At 40.7% G+C, this 21,624-nt stretch overlaps 1 protein-coding gene across 3 annotated transcripts in view; it reads right to left on the bottom strand.

Annotated features, from left to right (window-relative positions):
- Positions 1-326: 326 nt before the first annotated feature.
- Positions 327-21,624, bottom strand: part of PPARA (peroxisome proliferator activated receptor alpha) — a 491,326-nt gene continuing 470,028 nt past the window's right edge. For all 3 annotated transcript variants that reach the window (XM_069628182.1, XM_069628181.1, XM_069628184.1), the window contains one exon: positions 327-7,685. In XM_069628182.1, the coding sequence (XP_069484283.1) occupies positions 7,438-7,685 (248 nt within the window). In that variant the 3' untranslated portion in view covers positions 327-7,437. The remainder of the gene's footprint in view (positions 7,686-21,624) is intronic.

The raw sequence follows: 21,624 nt of genomic DNA on the forward strand, positions 1-21,624 counted from the left end.
GTCTCTGATTAGTTAACCACTATTTCCAACATAGAAAATTAAAATTAAAAGTATTTTTTTTAAAGTGACAAAGTCCACATTTTTCTATTCATAAACGTTGTATTGGAAGCATTCAACAAGCAATGTTTTTGCTCCGCAATGTTTACCTCATATGATCTCTTAACAGTGCAAAATAATCAGTCTTGGTTCTCCTTTCCCTCTGACTGTTCCTGTGTAACCACATAGTTCCTCATTTTTCGCTACCACAGTTTTGTTCTCACTGCAGGCTCATGCAGAGGCAGTGTACCACAGACTTATACCTGAGATAGAGGAGCCTTGCAAGAAGACAAACTCCAAAATAATGTTTATTTACATCAAATCTAAAGTCATCAAAAACAGATTTTATTTGATTAAAGGTTACATTAGATATATTCTGCAAAAGGCACCTAGGCAAATATTTGCACATTTATTAATTGACATTAGTTTCCATGTCATTGCACTGCCAATTCATTCTCAACTACGTCCAAACAGTCACTAATGAATAATCAACATTACAGCCTAATCGTTAGTCAAAATGTCATTATTACACATTACAAAAAAGGAAAAAAAGTTCTAAAATACCTATAAAGAATGCGCTCGCGCAGGAATAGAAATTAATGTCTCCATTGGCCATCTGACAGGCATGCTCGAATCAACTTACATATCATTATCAACAGTCTGACTGAATAGGTCTTCATGAGGTCAAATGTGTTGTGAACATTCACTATGCGTGACTCAGAAGACAATATACTGGCATTTAGTGAGGACATTACATTTCACCTTCTTTGACTTCAGTGTATCTGAAAACAAAGAAAACAGTAGCAAACCCGTACTGCTGCAGTTTCAGGGAGTGCAAAAGTGTACTATTTCCACAAAGAACATATCATGCAACCTTCTTCATAGTGTAAAATGCTAACACGTGGAACAAACAAAGATCACATTGTCCTTTCTGAATAGGTACCATGTGGTGGGTGGGAGGGGTGGTCGCAAGTAGGAACCACTATCTCAGCAGTGTAACATACATGTTACATACAGGCAAAGAACCTTATCCACATAAGATACATCTCCACAGGTGACCTCTCAACTTTTCATTGCATGTGCAACGATTTTTTTGGACTTTCCACTGCACAGTGCTACCTGCTGATCAACCACCATTTCTCGAATATTAATGCATGGGTATAAAGCACAAACCACATATGGAAGACCCATCACATTCTTCACAAGAATAAAACATTTACATTACAATCAATAAAATAACTAATAATCTGGATAAAAACATATGGTACAAATGAGAAACAAAAACAGAATGTTTGTAGGATAGTCTGAGTAGGTAATTTGTAAGACGCACCATTTTATTTTACAAATTCAAAGTCAGTTTTGATTAAAGCGTTGGCTTTTAACAGAATTCCCATTTGGAGTAAACTTGAAGAGCACTTGTGATTCATGAAACTGTGAATAGGAAATGCACAGCCAATTTGTACAGTAACCAATTCTGATGTATTTAATTTGGAAGAGAATTGCTATAATGAAAATGCATGTTCTACAAGACTATAAATCACTTTATACTACCTGTATGAAAAAAAGTATTTAAATGTATGCTATTCATTTTACCTGCATCATGTTAAATAGGTACCACGTTTTTACATTTCGTATGATTAAGATTTTTTCCGTCAATTATCCAGCACGTTCCCAACATATTCTAGGGCTGAAGTTTGTTTCAATATTTATACTATTCCTAGAATAGGTTAGGAATGGTTCATAGTAGGAAAAGAAATGCTTTATCAATTGACTCGGAAGTGTATTTTCACATAGTTCAACTCATCTGGGGTGTAACCAAAGCAGTGTTGAAACTGTCCACAAGAACTACGTTTCTGCACTTCTGTAAGTGCATAAATGGAAAATAATATTTACTATAACCCTAAAACAATACAGAAAAACGTGGAAAATATATCATGTATTTTTTAAATGCCGAAATTGACTTTACCCAAAGCAGGTAATTTTTGAAAATACATACCCCTATAAAATATACCTTGCATTTGCATAGTTGCACACATGCCATGTGCAAAATACACAAAATAAGCCATTCCATCTGTACTTATATATTTTGAAATGCAACTCCTATGTAGGCTTAAATGCATTTTAAACTGGTTGCAATATTCGCATACCTACTTCAAATTATATATTCTTAGGTTCTTTAATAACATTTTTGTATTTTCACCTCACTCATATGCAGGTACATATGCTGTGCCATTAAAAACAATTGCTGCATAGGAGAGCTACGCATAGTAAATTGTGCACAATAAGAGTACTAGGTCTCATCACCTTTCTGTATTTACTAAGAGTGTTTGCTGGGCAAAAGCTTCACGAAAAACATTTTTCATTCGCACTTTGACAGCAGGGTCCATATGGATATTTAATTGCTTTAAGTAATATTTAGGTACACACCACACACCTATTGGTTTAAAATTGCATTCTATGGACTGTTCCTTGTTATTTTAGATCCTGTATTCCAATGAATCACCAGTAACTGACACTATGAAATGCAACACACTGTACTTTAGTTCAATGTAAATGCATTTAATTCTCAAACAAAAGCATGCCTTTGGATTATGATCTTTGACTAATACCTTTTATTGCAAATTTAAGGACAACGGAAATGCTCTTCAAAATACAGAATGTACAAATTCTCTTCACAATGAACAGCATATTTCATTAGTTATCTCGAAACTTTACATTTAAATTATGTTAATGAGAAAATAAACCTGCTGTATAGTTATCAAATTATGATCAAATTATACACAACACAATTTTTCCCTGATGGTAGCGTCTCCAAATGGACAATTTGTGGTAAACCTTCAAGCAACACAATTACTGTAATGCGTGAATAATCACCATTGAGCTAGAATGTCTTGGATGCAGAAGCGACACTGATTTGTTTCTGTTGAACATAATAGTTTTCTTACCCAAAGCTGTCAGATTAGCTTATGACTGTAAAAAAACAGTTTATGTATGAGCAATTTTGGCATAACTTACATGCCACTGAACATGTTTTTGTTTGGAACTCATCAATTAAAAAAAAGGAAACAAAAGTAGGAAGTCTCTGGATGAAATCTAAAAGGTTTTATGTTAACTTGTCTGTTGGCATAGTACAGGATATAGCCTTGCAAATTGAGGTTACGTCTATGAATTGATAACGCTTGTAAATTGTATAACTTTCGAAAAGGCTTTGTAATATGTTGTGTTTTGGCATTCAGTTGTAAAGGCTGTACCAAATAAGACAAATGTAATTTATATGCAAAAGACCTGGTAAAGCAAACCACAGAGGGGTGGGGCATGTAAAGAAATAAGTCTGGTAACTGAAATGATCCTCAGGCATGCTCATGCCACAGCTTTCGCAAGAGATGGACTGACTTGTGGTTATTTTCTTGGTCATTAACAAACGCACACATTTAGCCATTAGAAGTGTACCATAAGCTGCACACAGCCCCGTATGGGTTGAAGGAGCCCATGAATACTCACATTTCAGACTTGCACCCGAGATTTAGATATGAAATTAGGTCCAAGCCATGCAGCACTTGAGAATTACGCTATTCCTTCCTACAACATGCCTGTTCCAGCTTTGTTTTTAAAAAGGGGATTTATGCAGCTCGGATGTAATGGGCACGTATAAAAGAGTTGAAAAACCTGTTTAACAGAGCTGAAATGATCCCCAAGGAAAGTTTCTGATGAAGATGTTAAAAAAGAAACTGAAAATGGGGTCATTTTCATCCCACAATAACTGCCAGTCAATCAATTGGGATTCCAGTAAATGCCTTCTTGCCATGCACATACATGGCAGGTGACGGTTCTGACTGTTTTCATGTCTGGGTGTAAATTCTGTGCTGAAACCAAGGTCCAACCTGTTTTGCATGTGAAAAACGCACCCACACATTGAAACAATTTGAAAGGTCATCTACAATGACTGTTGCAGAAGGCATTTACTGAAAATTGCATGCAGAGGACTGCTTGCATAAGTGTACGCATAAGGAGCCTTCTCTGTGCAAAAACCAGGCACAATAAAAATAAACCCCAATATGTTTACAGCGAATATAGCTACAATGTATCACTAGCCTGAATGGTGAAATGCATACATAGCTTTAATCTTTCTTTTTCTTTGGGATGCTCCAGGTCACTTATGCAGATCAAAAACAGTCTTTAATGCTGCAGTGTTCAGTCAACATTACATTGCAACTTCAGCAGTAGAACTGAGGAATGCTTTCTGGTGTGTTTACACCCTTTGACATTACTAAAAGCTGCAATCCTTCTCAATTTAACTTCTACTTATGCTTCTTTGACGTTATCCAATCCCGGGAAATGTTACGAACACCCTAAATTTAGATGATAACATTAGATATAAGGTTTGTATTGTAGAAGTAATACTGTTAAGTATTTGGAGGATCTCCATTAGACAGAGTAAGCATTTTTGTAATTTTAAGTACCAGTGAGATTTCAGATTTGCTAATGCCTTATTTATATTATCCAGCCTTGCACATACAGCCATACACCCTTTCGTTCACAAGCACTGAGAAAGAAGGAAACCCAGGATCTTCTGGATTCATCAGAAGTTCTACATCTAACAAATCATCCATTAACACTTAGAAAACAAAAAGCATATTTCTTGTACAGCCCACAATTTCCATTCCAGAAATAATGCTGCTTGTTTTTCAAAATAGAAGAAAATAGTTACATTTATTAGATATAACAATATCTTCTGAAAACTATTAGTCTTTCTGTAAAGTTCACCTTACAACAGTAACACATTTCACATTCCTCTTAGGATTCCATAGCTATACACATCTTCACCCATTGTACACATCCAAAAGTTAAACTGATCAAAACCATGAAGGAACAGGGGCCATTTGGTTGGTCTCTTAAAAGATACCCACCTACTTCAATTTTTTAATTAGTCATGGGGTTTTTCTCCCACACTAAGGCCTAGTTTTACACACCAGTTTTCACTGCAAATCCGTTGTGCCAGAACTATTTTTACCCTGTGAAAATATGAATCCATCCTAGCCTCCTGAACATCAGGATAGGGATGTCCAAATGCTTTTAAATGATACTTGATAGAATTTTAGGAGTTCACACTAGCACAAAATGTATCAATGGTACTTGAAAGGTGGAAAATGTCCTAAGAATCAAGATGTTCTATTGACTTTGCATTCAGGATACCATGGAATACTGAAGTTATGCATGTCCATTTAGCTCTACCTCTATAAATCAAATCGAAATTAGTATTTGGGAGTTAGACAACATTTCTGCGACCCCCTGGTCATATCAATTCAGCACAAACTGGCATTATCGCAAATGTATATTTTGCCCAAGATTTAATAACTGCCTTTTATAAGAACAATTTCAATATTAACCAGTTTGTACAGATACATTGTTTAAATACTTTCAATTAAAATATATTCCAAGCTAAAACATAGCCCCATAATCATGGAAAGCAATGTGTGCAACTTAAATAAAAAAAAAAAAAAAAAAAGGTTCTAACACCCGAGTGAATTTTTGTGTTTTATAATTAGTACTATATTGCATGTTGAACTCATTACTGGGTGAATTCAGAATTACATACATTAAATAAAGGAATACAGCAAATGAAGAATAGTTCAGATGAAGAGGAAGAGGACATTGGCTTAGAAGCAGACATTTTGAATGGATTAAAGCAGTCCCTGCTTTTCTAAACGAACTAGAACCCAGTTCAATCTAGTTTCCATACGAGGGTATCATAAACATGGATGAATGTGATGTCCTTACTCTGATACTTCTATGAAGTAGTGCATCATTGTTCCATCCAAAATTAGACTTGTGGTATGAGATATGGACATCTGGGTATTATGTTAAGAGACACTCATGACACCTAAAATGCCTCCTATTCGATTGGCTGCTCCACAATCTAAGATTTTGATATTTTCTACAAAGGTGTAGTGGGTCTGTCTCTGCTAAAGGGAGGTACATGCGTGGTGTGAAAGATACTGCAAAAATAAAGTTGTCTTAAAAAAGGCCTTCGGTAAACAAAATTGTGCATAATCTTGTAGTTACCGGCATTTTATAAAGATTATCTTCCTTAAATAAAATGCGTGCATGTCTTTACACTTTAAGAGATTACACTTGAAATTCTCTAACCGTTTCAAAGACATCATGTGAATGAGAATATGGTTTGCTTCTACATGCTTTCATGACATGTGGTCTGGTCTTTCACTATCCTATGAGCACCTGACATGATCTTCAATGATCAATTCTCTTTCATTGGTGAATGTAAATGGCTGTCGTTGACTACATTGGCTTCAGGTACATTATGGACACAAACCCTTCAAGGTTTCTTGAATATATATTTTAACCTTCATTGGGATATGCTATTGGAAGCTCTGGAACTCCCTCTGGACACATATCCTGCTGGAAACAGTACATGTAATGTGTTCAATTAAAAGGGGACCAAAAAGGGCATACTTAAAAGATTTAATTAAAAAGGTGCTAAAACAGAACAACACTAGACAACTGTTCATGGTTAATTTGAGTGATTTAAGTACTCCTGAAGCTAGTAGGCTGAGGTGCCAAGACTACATCTATGGATAGCGGCTGTACTAGGTGTGCTCTTATTACCAGATTAAGTGATATTTAAAAAATAAAACTTACTTTTAAAAAGGGGCAACAAATTCAAAGTAACCCCATACTTAAATTACTACATGAAGCAACAAATGTACTCTTGATAAAATGGTAAGGCAATCACAATTTGGTGGCCCGCCACCAAAATGACTTCCCTCAATATACAGCAGTCAAATTGTGGAAATGGAGCACAGTTCGGTGTCAGAAGCTACTACGATTCTGCAGAGTGGCAAGATACCACCTTGCGTCAGGTCTGTTCTTACCTTCAAAATGACAAATTTCCATGCATAGGCGATCCGAGTAAACAAATGGAATGTATGTTTACTGTACTTCACCATGCATGCTTTTGTCCACACAAACCAACAAGGAATCTAGAGCATATACATTCTTAGCAAGAATGTAAATGCAGTAACTCATGGAGTGAATAGTAAACCTCCAAAAGTGTGCAGCGCATATATGCATAGACACAGAGACACATACACATACACATACATTCCACCCAAAATCATATTGGAAGAATCCATCAACCAACTATTAATTCTTCTGATTATAAAAGACATTCACAAACATTTTCCAATTTTAACCATGGGTTTTGTCTTAAAATGACAGGACAATCAGTATATTGCTAGCACTTAATGCTTTAAAAATAAAATCTAGATAAGCCAGTAGTCCATATCACAAATTGTTTGATTCTCCCAAAATGTATTTGCAGATTTGCTCCCATTTATTTTGATTTTCTCTGTCTGAGATCTGGTAGGAAATTTACAAACTCTCTCAGTACATATCCTTATATATTTCTTGGAGCAGCGGATGCAAGGAAGCATCAGTCTCAGTCTTTTTGATCTTCTGAACAAGAAGGGCGTGTTCAGTAACAAGCTGTCGGAGGTCAGCCATTTTCTGGAGTAGTTTGGGAAAGAGGAAGGTGTCATCGGGATGGTTGTTTTGCAAGTGAAGTTTTAGTACATGCACTATGCGTTCCTGCATTTTTTCGATAATGGAGACATTCCCCAGACCAGGACGATCTGTTTGCAAACACAAAAAAAGGAAAATATCCATCAAATTTTTACTTAAAATATTAAGCATATGCTGATCAAAAACAAGTATTACCTTTGTAAATATCAATGTGGATACATATACCTACGGTAAAATCAGGTTAAATGGGACAGAAACACATGAAGTCACAAAAGTGAGACAATGAAATCTAAACTATCAGTCTTGAAATCCAATAACACCAAAAGAAAACAAACCAACAAAAAACACATCAAATGTTGAGGAACAATATTGTTAACCACAATGCAGTACTTTGACATTTTAAATTAAAGTTTCACAATAGTAAATTGCTTGCAGTAGAATTTTAAGAGGAGGTGGTTAGGAACTAGAGCAGGTGGTAGCAGCAGCAGGTGGTGATTCCAAACCGCATGACTAGAAAGACAGTGTTGGCCCAGGCAGGTAGTGAGGAACAGAATAGACTAATATGGGTACAGGTCTGGAGGTGGAGGAGGGACCAGGGAAAAGAGATCGCTTCCCGGGATTGCTGACTCCAACTTCAAATCATTAACAAACTAATGATATCATTATACTTACACCTAACAAAGGGGCGAAAGATGTATTCTGGAGAGACCTCCCAGTCCCCCACAACCCTAACACCCACGAGCCAGTGAGAATCATGTCTCTTGAAGGGAGTCAGCTCCCTGATCGCCACTGCCTTATTCTCTGGGTTCATTAGCCAGTGCCTCAGTTCCGTGTAATGGAATCTCTCACCCTCCCCCAAGGCAAATTGTCGTTTGCATTGGACAAACCTTATGATGTCCTGGCCCTCCACCGTCTCTCGCAGCTTGCGGCAGTCAGATTACTCCCACTGAGCGAAGGTTCCCCTTTCCACTACCAGTCCGAACTAGGGGTTTCGGAATAGAGTAGTTAAAGGGGAGGAAAAGGTCATCAAACCCACCAAGTGGACAATAGAATCCAATGTGTCCCCCACCAAGGCTGTGATCTTGCTGCAATATATGTTTGCCGGCCTGTCCACCAGAGCACACCATAGTACCTCCTCTAGGGTCCTTCCCACCACTGTTCTGTCCATCCTCTGTCAGATCTTGCCCTGGTCACCCGTAAACTACTCTCTGACAACCTAATCGGAGCTGCAGGGTAATACAGGTGGATATTGGGTGCCCCCAGCCTTCCCTTATGTGTAGGAGCCATAAGCATTTTCATAGAAACCCTCCAATGTTTGTTATTCTAGATGAATTGTTAGAATATAATAACAATATGTGCATTTGCTTAGCATAAACGTAACCATTTTCGTGATCAAAACCCTGTTTTCTTGTCAATTTTACCAGACAAATCAAAACAGAAAAGTATGCGTGGCCTTTTCCATTAGACATAGCAGGAACATGTTATTACAAGTAAAGACTGGATCAGTTTAGAATGTATGTTTAAAGACTCTTGGCCTTCACTGATAAACTTAGGATAAATAAGATTGAAGGCAGGTCCTCCCATTTAGCGAGGGAAGAAAACCTGTTTCAATACGGTTTCAATCTCTTGGTTAAATGCTATGTAAAGGCTCAGTGTACTAAACGGAGGTTAATTACACACTGAATCATAGTGTTCAGCCTTTCCATTGCTACCAAATGCATGAAAGGTTGCTCAAATAGGATTACCATTGTTGGAACGAAGGGCAGGCGGGTTTATGTTTAAGAACCTCAAACATAAGTCACTGACCGTGAACGAAGTACACGATTGTTCCATAAGCAAAATAAAGAAGAGTAAAGAGTGACATAGCAAGAACATCTGCTGAATGCAGTTTGGTTTACCCACTGAGATTAGATAAAGGCTGGGTGAATTGCTGGGTGTGTGGTTTAAACAGATTTGTTTTATCTGCTACAAATGAATAACAAATTAACTATGTTGATGCAGGCTCAGTTTGTATAAAGAGCGACACAGTGAACCCTTCAGGTACTTCACTTCTCCACTCCCCGTGTAATACTGGTCATGGTTGAACCTGAAGTCTGCTTGAGTGTATTATGTGCATATTAAAATTTGACTTGCAATCTTGAAACTCTGTCTCAGATGCTCTAATATTTTGTTTGAATTATAGCGCTTAGAAGTCTCAAATGGCACCCAACTGGGGCCCCACCGAGGACAAGGGCACCTTGATTACTAGAAGTAACGGCGAGGAAATAGCCGATTGGACCGCTTGGTTTCAGGGATTCCTGCTATCAGAGATTTAATTGCAGCAGCTGACACTAGCCTCCATCAGCGGTCTCCTCTCCATATATGCCCTCTCCTGGCTAGAGCCCATCGGAGGACTGCACGCAATATTTTTCCCAGGGCAACTGAGACAGTAATTTGTGAGTAAGAATAGCTTTTTGGCAGGTAAGACTTGATTGGTTGGGTTAAACTGAAGATATTTGCAAATCTCTTCCTTACCAGGAAAAATCAAAGTTTTTATGATTGCTGGTCCCAGTAAGCTTCGTAAATGTTGGACTGGATTTTGTTGCATTCGCTTTGCGAATGACTTAGAGTTTGTTCAGCCTGCATACCCAGAAAGTTCCCCAGCATACGAAATGTATGTCAAATACGGGTTAGGGGCAATAGTATTCAACAGTTCATGGCACAGACTAGAGACACGCCTAGTTTGCGATGGCCAGGAAATGGCTCTTTTGATGCATCCATAATTCAGCATCTAGAATCTGTATTAAAGAATAAGGCTCAACTCTCCGCCTTTGAGGTTATCTGTGATTGGCGCAAGGAAGCCACGCAGAAAATCAAACGTGAACAGAAATTTGCTCGAAGACATGTCACAGGCAGATAAAGTTTGAGTTCCTGATCAGCAGAAACACCAACAAAATAATAGAGACAGACAGAGATTGTCTGTTTCAAATAACAGGCATTTACCCCGTTATACCTACTACTACCCAAGATCCCATGATAGAACTAATTCTTAACCCTCGCCAGCATCTTCTCCCCTCTGCACCTCCTCCCCCGTATGGCCAAACACAGAGGCCATGGGGCCCCCAGGCCTCAAATTCCCTCCCACTATTCCCCAAAATCCTTCCCTTTCGTTAGACGAATATGATAGATCAGATGCCATCATAGACCCTCCGAGTGAATATATATGCATGGCCCATTAACTAAAGAAAAGGCCCGGAAATTACAACCTATTATTAGGAATATACAGGCCGCCTTAATGCCTTCCCATTTGAAGAAACTATTTGGAAGCAGGCTATTCGGCTCGAATAGAACAGAGTCAGACAGAATGCAGTAGATGAAGTACTTGAAACCCAAGTCCCTGAGCGACTGATTCTGTTAGAATGTTTGGGTGATGAGATCTGGATCCAGTGGAAACAAAAATTGCCTTAGGTAGTTCCTAGGGAATTGCAAGATATAAACTTAGCTGCCTTCTCTTGTCGTACGAAGAAGGTTGCTTTTACACATGTTAAAAGACTTTGGGAGATATTTAGTGAAATGAAAGGACAAGAGAAAGCTCAATTGGAATTGGATTGAAGCCAGTACTTCTGAATATGTCCAACGGCCCTCTGATACCATAGTATGTAAAGAGCCTCGCATTTCAGATGAGGAATTACAATTTATTACACGTACTGTTCTCACACCTCTCAGTTATTTGCAGTACCCTTTGTCAATATGCTACTCAGATGTAGATGCATACCATGAAAGTAATGTTGGATATAATTACGCAGCAAAATGAGGACGGCGAGATAAAAAATTCTGCAGAGTTGCAACATCTTAAACAAATAGATAATGCATCCATGATGAGTATCGCAGAGTAACTTATACATTTAATGGCACTTTTAAAATTATGAAAACCACATAGTTAATGCAGGAGGTGCCGCCCGCTTATATACCACAGCATGCCACCCTTGATGCTCAAGGAAACCCTGTCCTTGATAATCAAGGGAAAACAATTATGCAACCTGCTAAACATGAAGCTCAATTTGTTAACGTGCCCTTTTCCAGGCAAGAATTAAATGAGTTGAAACAGAAAATCCCTGACATTAGAAAAAACCCTACCGGTTTTTATAAAGAATTAGAGGCCATTTTGAATAAATTTACTAGTAGGCATCTGGAAACCCTATTTCTTGCCATCAGATATTTGGACACCAATCAGAAATATATCTTACACTGCAACTTTGGGGGGTGGGGTCATGGCAAATGCTTTTTCAACTTGATGCTCATAGGACAGCTGGCGACAGGCCCGCTACTGCAGTGCTCAACATGCCCACCATGATAGTTGCACAACTTAAGAGGGTGCTACCAGAGAAAAAAAATTAATTGGGACAAGCTTGCCGCATGTGTCCAGAATAAAACTTAAGGGGTAACAAAGTACTTCAATAAGTTTGAGCAAGTATTTATTGATTTTTCAGGACATGAAATGACTACGACGCAGGGAAACAGCTATTTGCAGATAAATGAATCCGGAAATTATTACCAGAAATTAGCATTCTTATAATGCAATCAGAGCAGACTAAAACACAGTCAGATATTCTGCATATGGCTCAATATTACAAAAATAGAGTGAATGTGAAAAAAGAAAAAAAGCAGAGAAGAATCGAGTGGATCTTAAGATAAGAGTCTTAATACAGCAAGTATAACAGGGAACTAGGGGAGGTCCATTTATTGAGCCAAGAGGGAGGGGTGTTGGTCAGTTAGTATCATTGTCACTGCCAGTGCCTAATCAGTGAGCATATTGCAAACAGGAGGGCCAATGGGGGGCGTAGTGCCCAGCCTTGTTGAACAGGGGAAGCGGAATGTTTCAGAGAAGGGGAAGAGGAGGTCAGGGGGGCAGGTAGGGGTGGATGGTTACTACCTCGGCCTGTGGCTAGCCCTGCTGCAACTACTACAGTCCCTATTAGCACCAACTTTTTTGACAATCCAAACGATCCTTTTGTCATTAATTAATACAACACCGAGGATTTCTCTTGGGATTTCTAAGAATAGGACAGCCCTCAAATGAAAATGGAACCGGTCCCCATTCCTGTGGATCAAGCAGGACCCTATGTTCACATGAGATTTGGGAGACAGGTACATCGATTTTTAGTAGACACAGGGGCGGAAAGAGCTCTATACATCATGCTATGGTCCAGATATGCCTTTGAGTGGGCATACCAATATTTAAGTAGGGTTTGCTGGATCACTGTTAGGCAGAATCACCTGCAGTACCCTTGGGTACACTACGGGCAATTAGGACTACAAGTGTAAGCACAATTTCACCTTTGGTACAAGCCTGTACTACACAGTAAAGTGGTAGTGATGGCTGAGCAGCCAGACTTATCTCAAGAGTTTAAGTGAGCAGTAGAACAAGTTACACAAAGGACCAACCAATACAGTGATTCAAGTAAACACTTACTCAAGGTTTCTTGGTAAAAGAATATACATTTATTTACTCAGTCAGTTCTAAAACCTTACACTAGCACAAGCGGCTCAATATCACACACTACTACACCACAAAAATCCAACCGGTAAGTAACTGAACAAGTTTAGCTAAAAAATGAAGTGTGAGCAAAATGGCACTTCAGATACTTAATAAAGGAGGAAAAAGACAAGGTTAGAAGACTAGACAGCCCAAATACATCAATAAGCAGGGCAAAGGGTTTCAGTTAAATACAACCAGCAATTCTTCTCAACAGGCCTGGGCCAAAGTCAGTGGTTCAGAGTCTTTTGTATAGGATAGCACAGTTCTGGTAAGCAACGATTAAGTCTTTGCCACAGATTTTCAAAGGATTTGGCTAGGCGAAAAGTTTGACAAATGTTAAGGGAAGGACAAGCCTTCGTGGTTGAGGAAAGTTTCACGCACTTTCTCGATGGCCGAAAAGATTTCCGGATTGCGTTTTCACAGTACCTTGACAATGAAGAAATCTGTAGCGGAGGCAGTTGTTCCTGGTAGTTCAAGCAGATCTCACTGTTCCTGAGCTTCAGTCGTGGGGACAAGGACGACGTCCGGAGGTTCCTGCACTGCCCACAGAAGAGGCCAAAGCTGTAGCTAGACGTCTGTTTAAGATGCAAGTGCTTTAAAGTCCACGAGCTGGTTTCCTTCCCTCTGGCTATCCGGTTTTCAACAGCACTCTGATGAAAATTCGACCAGAATAGGACGGTGTCCATGTGGCTTGGGAGTTGGTTGTTCCCACCAAACTCAAGGGAAGAAGTTAACCTTGAAGGGCTTCTCTGTCGTCGGGAGTTTCTGGCAATTCGGACCTGCAGCAGGGCTTCACTGGTCGTCCAGGAGTTGCAGCAGTCCTCTTCCTTCCTCTCCTCTTCGGTTCTTTCGTTCCAGTGGTCGACTCAGCTTTCCAAGTCCCAGAGACCTGCTTTTAAAAAGGTTTTCCCCATTCATTCCAGCCTGGCTGTCACTCACACAGCAGGGTGGCTGTCTTTGCTGGAGAGCCAGCCGGCCAATCACGCCAGAGTGCATTCAGGTCTCCTAGGTGACTAAGCACAGGGAGTTTCGGGAACCTCTCTCACATCCTGTCCACCCCAGACACTCAGGCGCCACAGGAGGGCTTCAGCACTGAAGCCCGCCAAAGGCCAACGAACAAAGGGACCAAACCTGGTTTGGCGCGCAGAGACAAACACAAGTAGGACCTTTCCTAAAAGAAATGGTGAAAAAAGATGACCGGAGTCTGTTTTTACAGATAGGACTTGGGCGCCATATTGAAAAACATGGCTGACCCAATTTTTAGCTACCGTTGTTAGCGGTAGGGAAAAATCATGGTAGTTTGATCTAAACCACTGCCACCAGCCATTTAAAGTAGGAAAGGGTAACATTTTACTGTTACATTAGTGTTTTGACTCAGGGGAAGCTAGGCAACCCTTCCAGCACTCTATAGTAAGATAGGGTGTGCTGCGTCAGTACATTTAAAGAGACTAGTAAAGTCAATTTAACTTTACATGCTCTGGGAGACAGTAGTCAGTCCCAGAGAAGGTATTTAAACCTTGGGGAGTCTAAAAGATACCCCTGTGCCACTTCCCTGAAGGTGCTGTGACACACACAGAAAAAGATGATGCCTTGGAGTTCTTTTAAAACTCCATAACCAAAGGACACAAAAGTAAAACACATAGAAAATAAAAAGTTCAAAGCCCCAAAATATAGCAAAAGAGCTAGAGGGCTCTAAGGCCCACAACCTGCATTCCAGGTACTTGACACATTCAAATTGTAAATGGGATTTTAGCACTTGTGTGAGAAATCTCCCTAACAAACACCAATAGCTAGCAAAGTATCAGTTCCAGTGCCTGTTCTCTTAGGACCAGCAGCTAGCGAGATACCGGTCTTATTGACTACACAGTGTGGAGAAAATGTCTTGGGTTTGAATTTGAAGAAATTGTGCGCTATTTATTTTACGTCTGATGGAGAACATGTTAGAGTATGCCCTTTGAAAATAAATCAGCTTTTAGCAAAACCTCTGCCACCAGAGTTTGACAACATGCCTGATGCCTTATGGGCAGTATCAGATAATGACAATGGCCTTATGGATATTGCCCGAGTGAAAATAGAAATACGTCAGGGAGCAGTTTATTTGCCTATTACCCGGTACAAAGTATCCCCTGAAGGTTATTCAGCACTTGAAATAATTGTCTCCGACCTAGTAAGACAAGGGATCGTAGAAGAAATAACGGGGAGTGTATGTGATAGTCCAATTGTACCAGTTTATAAGAAAGGGGACACAAGCCTACCATATTTCATAATTGAAGAGCGATCAACAAGATTGTAGTACCTCAATTTCCAATAGTTCCAGACATAACCCCCATTCTTAACATTATACCACCATGTGCAGAATATTTCTCAGTGATCAACTTCAAAAATGCATTTATTAGTATACCATTACATTTCTCAAATGCCACAGTCAAAAACACAAACAAGTTAGAGCGCTTACAGGCGCTGCCTGTTATTTTAGACAACAAATACCCAATTATTTGCTTATTGTTAAACCCTTGATACAACGCACGACTAAATATATACAGGATCCGGTGAATTGAATTGATGTTTTATTTATATCACGCTTGTACACAAGTGTGACATGGACTGATGAACATCAAGAGGCATTTGTTTTGTTGCGCACAGTGCCTTGTTCTGCTCCCATTTTCGGGACTTTTGATTATAATAAAGAATGTGTTTTGTTTGTGCATGAAGTTAATGGATGTGCTTTGGCTGTATTGACCCAGGAACACAGAGGAATAGACTGTGCAGCTAGATTTCCTCCATGTTAGACCCTGTTGCAAGGACTTTTCCTAAATGTTTGCACGCAGTAGCAGCTGCAGCTTCATCAGTAAAACAATAAAAGGTATGGTTTTAGGTAATTCTTTAACCATGATTGTACCTCACTCAGTCAATGCCCTTTTAAATAGGACTCAGACCCAATACACGACCACAGCCAGACTTACCAGATATGAATTGATATTGTTCTCAGCACACTTAAGGTTAAGCGCAGCAATACACGCAACTCTGCTGAGCTACTACCCATACCGAATCAGGCTATTGGGGAAAATGAGGCAGCCAACCATGATTTGTCTCTTCGCAACTGAATAAGACACCAAGGGCCGAAAAGATTTGCAGGATCCTCCCCTTTCGGAAGCGGAGGGACAATTCTGTTGTGATGGGTCATGTTTTAAAATGCCTGATGCAACTACAACCGCAGCGTATGCAGTTACTACATTAATAAACTATAGTTGAAACCAAACAAATGCCTTTTAATTCAGCACAGGCAGCAAAAATCATAGCTTTGACCCGTGCTTGCAAATTATCAGAAAAACTGTCTGTAAATATTTTCACTCAGTCAGTATGTTTTTTGAGTAGCACATCATTTTGGGAAACTATGGGCAGAAAGGGGAATTGTGACCTCACATAGAACCAAGATACAGCATTGATTGACATCTCTAACGCTAACAAAGAAACTAGCCATAAGTAAATGTGATAGTGACTGAAATTCACAAAGGGAATGATTTTACTGACTCCATAGCCAAACAAAACAGCATTAGATTGTGGCTCAGGGATGTAAAATGTTGAGAATATTAGAGGGGCCCAGGATTCAGGATACATGGAGGAAACCTCTGTCAGCGTCAAGGAGATACAAGCAATGGCCAATGATGAGGAAATGAGGGGGTGGGAAGATAGCCTTTCTATACAGAATGAAGAGGGGTGTTGAGTCGTGGTCTAAAAAACAATGAATGTTACCTATTGCCTTTGTACCTTTGGTTGTGCGTATGGACCTGCCCACATACACGCTAACACTATTTGCAAATAATTGGAGAATGTTTGGTGTAATTTATTGACCGCTACAACAGCTGAGAATGTGGTTAAAAAGGTTATGCTATGATAATGTTTATTTATATGGTGCCTATACACAGGCAAGTGTTTCAAAGCGCTCAAGGAGGGAAGGAACAAGGGGAAAAACAACAGTCGCTCAGATCCCTTGAATTTCTGAGACGATAACAGTCTGCACATGCAGATTAAGTGTATAGTATACATTTAACAGTTTAGATACAGCAAATAGACCTGTCAACGAATCCGCAGTTTTTTTCAAGTGTACATTAAGGGGTGAAGACGAGGGAGAACAGACAGAACGATCTTCAGGCAGGGCTGTAAAATAGATTGTGCAAGTGCAGGAGGGCAAGGGAAGGTGCAGGAGGGCAAGGGAAGGTCAGGGGACCAAGTGCACCCAGTCAGTAGAGACTGGTGAAGTGCAGAGAGAGAAGCTCTCAAGATTTTATTACAAGTGTTGTGGGGTGTAGGGCTTCGCTGCAAGTGCTGAAGGACTGGCAGGGGTGCCTGGGACCTGTGAAACTCGGAGGTACACCAGGCGGCCAGTCAATAAGCTGTGTTAAAGGAGGGAGAGAAGGAAGAGAAGAGAGTTAGGTTAGCATGCTAGGGTAAGAGAGAAGGAAGAGGAGAAGAGGAAGGTCTTGAGGAGTTTCTGGAACTTGAGAATTTTAGGCTCAAGACGGAGGGTGGCAGGGAGGCCGTTCCAGAGGGAGGCACCTGCTGAGGAAAGGGATCTTCCGCCAAATCTCTGCTTGGAGAACCGGCTCACTCGCAGAAGCTTGGAGCTAGAAGAGCGCAGGGCTCGAAACGGACAGTATTTAGGAAGGCAATGTTGAAGTTAGGTAGGTCCCCGTCCCCAGAAAGACTTGTGGACAATGCAGAAGGTCTTGAATTTGATCCTTGCAGCCACAGGGAGCCATTGAATGGATGTCAGCGCCAGAGAGATGCTGTCCCTGGGCTTGAGGCCAAGGATAAGTCTTGCGGTTCTGTTCTGGAAGAGTTACAGAGGACGCAGGACAGAGGCAGGGAGGTTGAGGAAGAGGCTGGCTCTGGGGACAGTGAGTGCTGAGGGAAAGTGAGAAATGGTAGAGCACCTCTAAGGAGGTGTAGTTGATATGTGAGAGGAGAAGGAGAGATTGAGTGGAAGATGACCAAGGTTTTTGGCCTCACAGGTGGGGGTAGGCGCAGAGCCCAGGGAGGCTGGCCAGAGTGAGAGGAGGGGGATGCGGGAGCAGGTGTCCCAATGCAGACAATCTCAGTTTTACTGGCATTGAGACAAAGTGCAGCACACCATGACTGAATAGCGGACAGACAAGTATGACTGAGGAGGAGGAGGAGGCGGCTGAGGGTAGTCTGAAGGATAGCTGCATGTCATCAGCATAACACTGGAAATTAGAGGTGAAAGTGGCCATCGCATGTGCCAGGGCAGCCATGTAGACACTGTAGACGCTGAAGAACCAGCTCGATAGGTTAGAACACTGGGGAACGCTGCAGGTTGAGAGGGTGATAGTTGAGAGAAAGGCACCAAGTTCGACCTGGGATGGGCGATCGGAGAAAAAAAGAGGTTAACCAGGCCAGAACCTGATCTGTGATTCCCAAGGTGTCACATAGCCATGAGACCAGGATATTGTGGTTAACCATGTCAAACGCAGAGGAGAGATCACATTATGATATGTTTACAGCATAATGTAGCTCGAGGGAGTACAGTCTCCGCAGTAAATTTTTATCCTCCTACCTTCCCATGTGAAGTTTTACATTTTGACTTTATTGAATTAGAAAGATGTAATAATCTGAAATATGTGCTAGTAGTGATCTGTGCCTTGAGAAAATGGGTAGAGGCCTCCCCCTTGAAAGAAAATACAGCCATCTGCACTGCGAAAGTCATGTTGAAAGAATCCCCAGATTTGGATTACCCAGGGTAATCTGGTCTGATAATGGCCGCCACTTTATTGCCGAAGTAATACAAAACGTGTGTAATGGACTGCAGATCAAAAGGAAATTTCACACGGCTAATCACCCACAAAGTGCAGGTTTAAGTGAGCCATACAACATCATTTTTAAAAATAAAATAGCTAAAGGTTGTGCACACACAGGATTTAAGTGGGCAGATGCTCTAGCTTTAGCATTGCGTTTTATGAGGACTACAGTAGCATTCAAATCAGGGTTATCCCCATATAAAATAGTTAAGCGTAGACCAGCTAATGTTTGGGGTGCTCCTAGCCCACAAGCATTGAAGGAAACTGCGCACCACTGCTTGTTGATTGTTGTAAATAATTGACTGCACAATTGCATCCTATCCACCAGCAGGTGAAGAATAGCGTACTGGACAAAAATCTGCGAGAGGGACATTGGGTGGAAACCCGGCGATCTGATAATGACTAAAAACGTTCAAAGAAGCACTGCACTGGAACCACACTGGTTAGGACCATATCAGGTGCTGTTAGCCACCCAGACTGCTGTTTGAGTAGAGGTAAAAAAACATTGGATCCTCGATGCCCATATCAAATTGGTTGCCTTACCCTCTAAAAACACCCGGAACAAACTTGATTCTGACTATGCCAACTTCCTTATTGCGGACAATACCATCACTGTCCAGAGGAAAGTCAAAACCTTGGGAGTTCTTCTCGATGAGGAGCTATGATGTCTCATGTCTCTAACATCAGGTCTAGTTGTGGACTGATAACTAACGAATCAGCTATATTCGCCCTTTTATTACAGCCGAAGACTGTGCTCTCTTGTCCACAGCATTAATAAATTCCAGACTTGACTATTGCAATAGTCTACTGTCGCCAATATTCAATCTTACAGGTGGCTCAGAACAATGTTGTGTGCCCCATTTTCAATCAATCTCGTCACACTCATATCTCCACCTTCAGAAAGAAGCTAAATTGGTTTCCATAAAACATTGTATAACATATAAAGTGTGAATGACAACACACAAGTGCTTGTCCTTCAGTAATCCCTCCTATCTGTCTGGACGCATTAGCATCAGGTCCAATGGAAGAAACCTTCCCTCTTCCACTGCTACTCTTCTTGCTCCCCTAGATTTAAGACAGCTAAATTTGGGGGCACCACTCTTGATGTTCAGGGCCCTCTCCTCTGGAACGCCCTACCAGCTGGGATACGACCGATTCAAAGCCATCTCCTGTTTAAGCAAGCCATAAAGACTCACCTTTTCAATGTGGAGTAACCCTCTACTGCTCCCTTCTCATTTCGCTGGTCAAGTTGTGTGTCTTGTATCTATTTTTTGTGCGCCCTGAGGCCCATGGCCATGTGGCGCGTAACAAGAATTAAAATAAATAAAAAAATAAAAATAAACACCCTCACCTTCTGATGGGGATCATCCTCCTCTGCCTGAAACGACAGATTTTTGCACCCCTGCGAGTCTGTCAAGTCCCAATATAAAGTCTTCAATACAGACACCCACTTTGTTCGAAGAGCATGTCATTTCAGACCCAGGAAAGAATAGGATTGTATCTATGGGGGTGGGAAAGTACCCACCAGAAACCTACAAATGCAGACCTGGTATTGAGGTCAGCCCTGCACCCACAGGAAACAAAAAGGTCTTGATCCCTGTGCACACCACGAGGTAACAGGGTATCAAAGGACTGAAAAAACCTGCATTACCAACGTGTCATGATCCCTGTGCACACCAGGAAGTAACAGGGTATCTAAGGACTGAAGAAACCTGCATTATGGCACTGCATCCTCTCGGTGATCAAGTTCGAATAAAAGACAATAGAATGACTGTACATTCTCGGTCACAAAAACTGTGGACAAAAGAAGATCAATTAGTAATACTAACATTTTGTACGGTCTTGGTGATGGGGCTTTCTGTAATCTTTTGGCATCTGGAGCATGATTCTGTGCATCTTTTTAAAGATACTTCTTCCCGATGATAATGAAGCCACTACTAAGATCCCTTTTACCCCTCCACCCCCCATGTTTTTCTTTAAAAATTATTTTTATTAAGTATTTGCAAAGCATGTAATGAACAGTTTACATGACCGGTCTGCCTGATAACGACGTCGGGTAACAATGCCTTGACCTAATCCCTACCCTCCCCTCCCCTCACCCTAACACATTTAACAGTAATACACCCTCCTCCCACCCCTAACCAACATAGTGACAATTATTATAACAGTGTTAATAATACACACACATTGTAGAAATGTTTGGCTAATTATGCTCAATTAGGAGCCATCCAGTACACTGTATAATTTCTTTACCCCAGTACATGTGTCTATTGATGGGGGATCTCTTATGTACAGTACTTTTGAAGTTGTACTAACACCCTGGTGACAGGCTCTGCTGCAAGCCCTGTATGACGAGGGAGGCTCTGGTTGTGATTCCTGCTTATTCGATGTATGGGCCCAATATATCCCTAAAGTGGTCTGCTTGTTAAGGCCTGCCTCGACGTCTCAGGACGGAGCATTCAAGTAAGCATATCTTGTTAATCAACATTAATGACTGTTTTTCAGTGCATGATTAAGAGCTTGCGTGCTGAGAAAAGGAGTGTGTGTGCCAGTCTTCTTATAATTTGATCTGTGTGCCAGTCCGCATAATCAGTGCCAAACGATTGGTCCAGGGGCCAAATCTATCGTTATATTTGGAATATGTGAGATCAACTTGTGAACCCATTCCCAATATGTCTTAATCATTGGGCATGTCAATAAGATGGCCCATTGTAC

Source organism: Ambystoma mexicanum, chromosome 12 (assembly GCF_040938575.1).
Source record: "Ambystoma mexicanum isolate Mex_15411 chromosome 12, UKY_AmexF1_1, whole genome shotgun sequence".
Lineage (NCBI taxonomy): Eukaryota > Metazoa > Chordata > Amphibia > Caudata > Ambystomatidae > Ambystoma > Ambystoma mexicanum.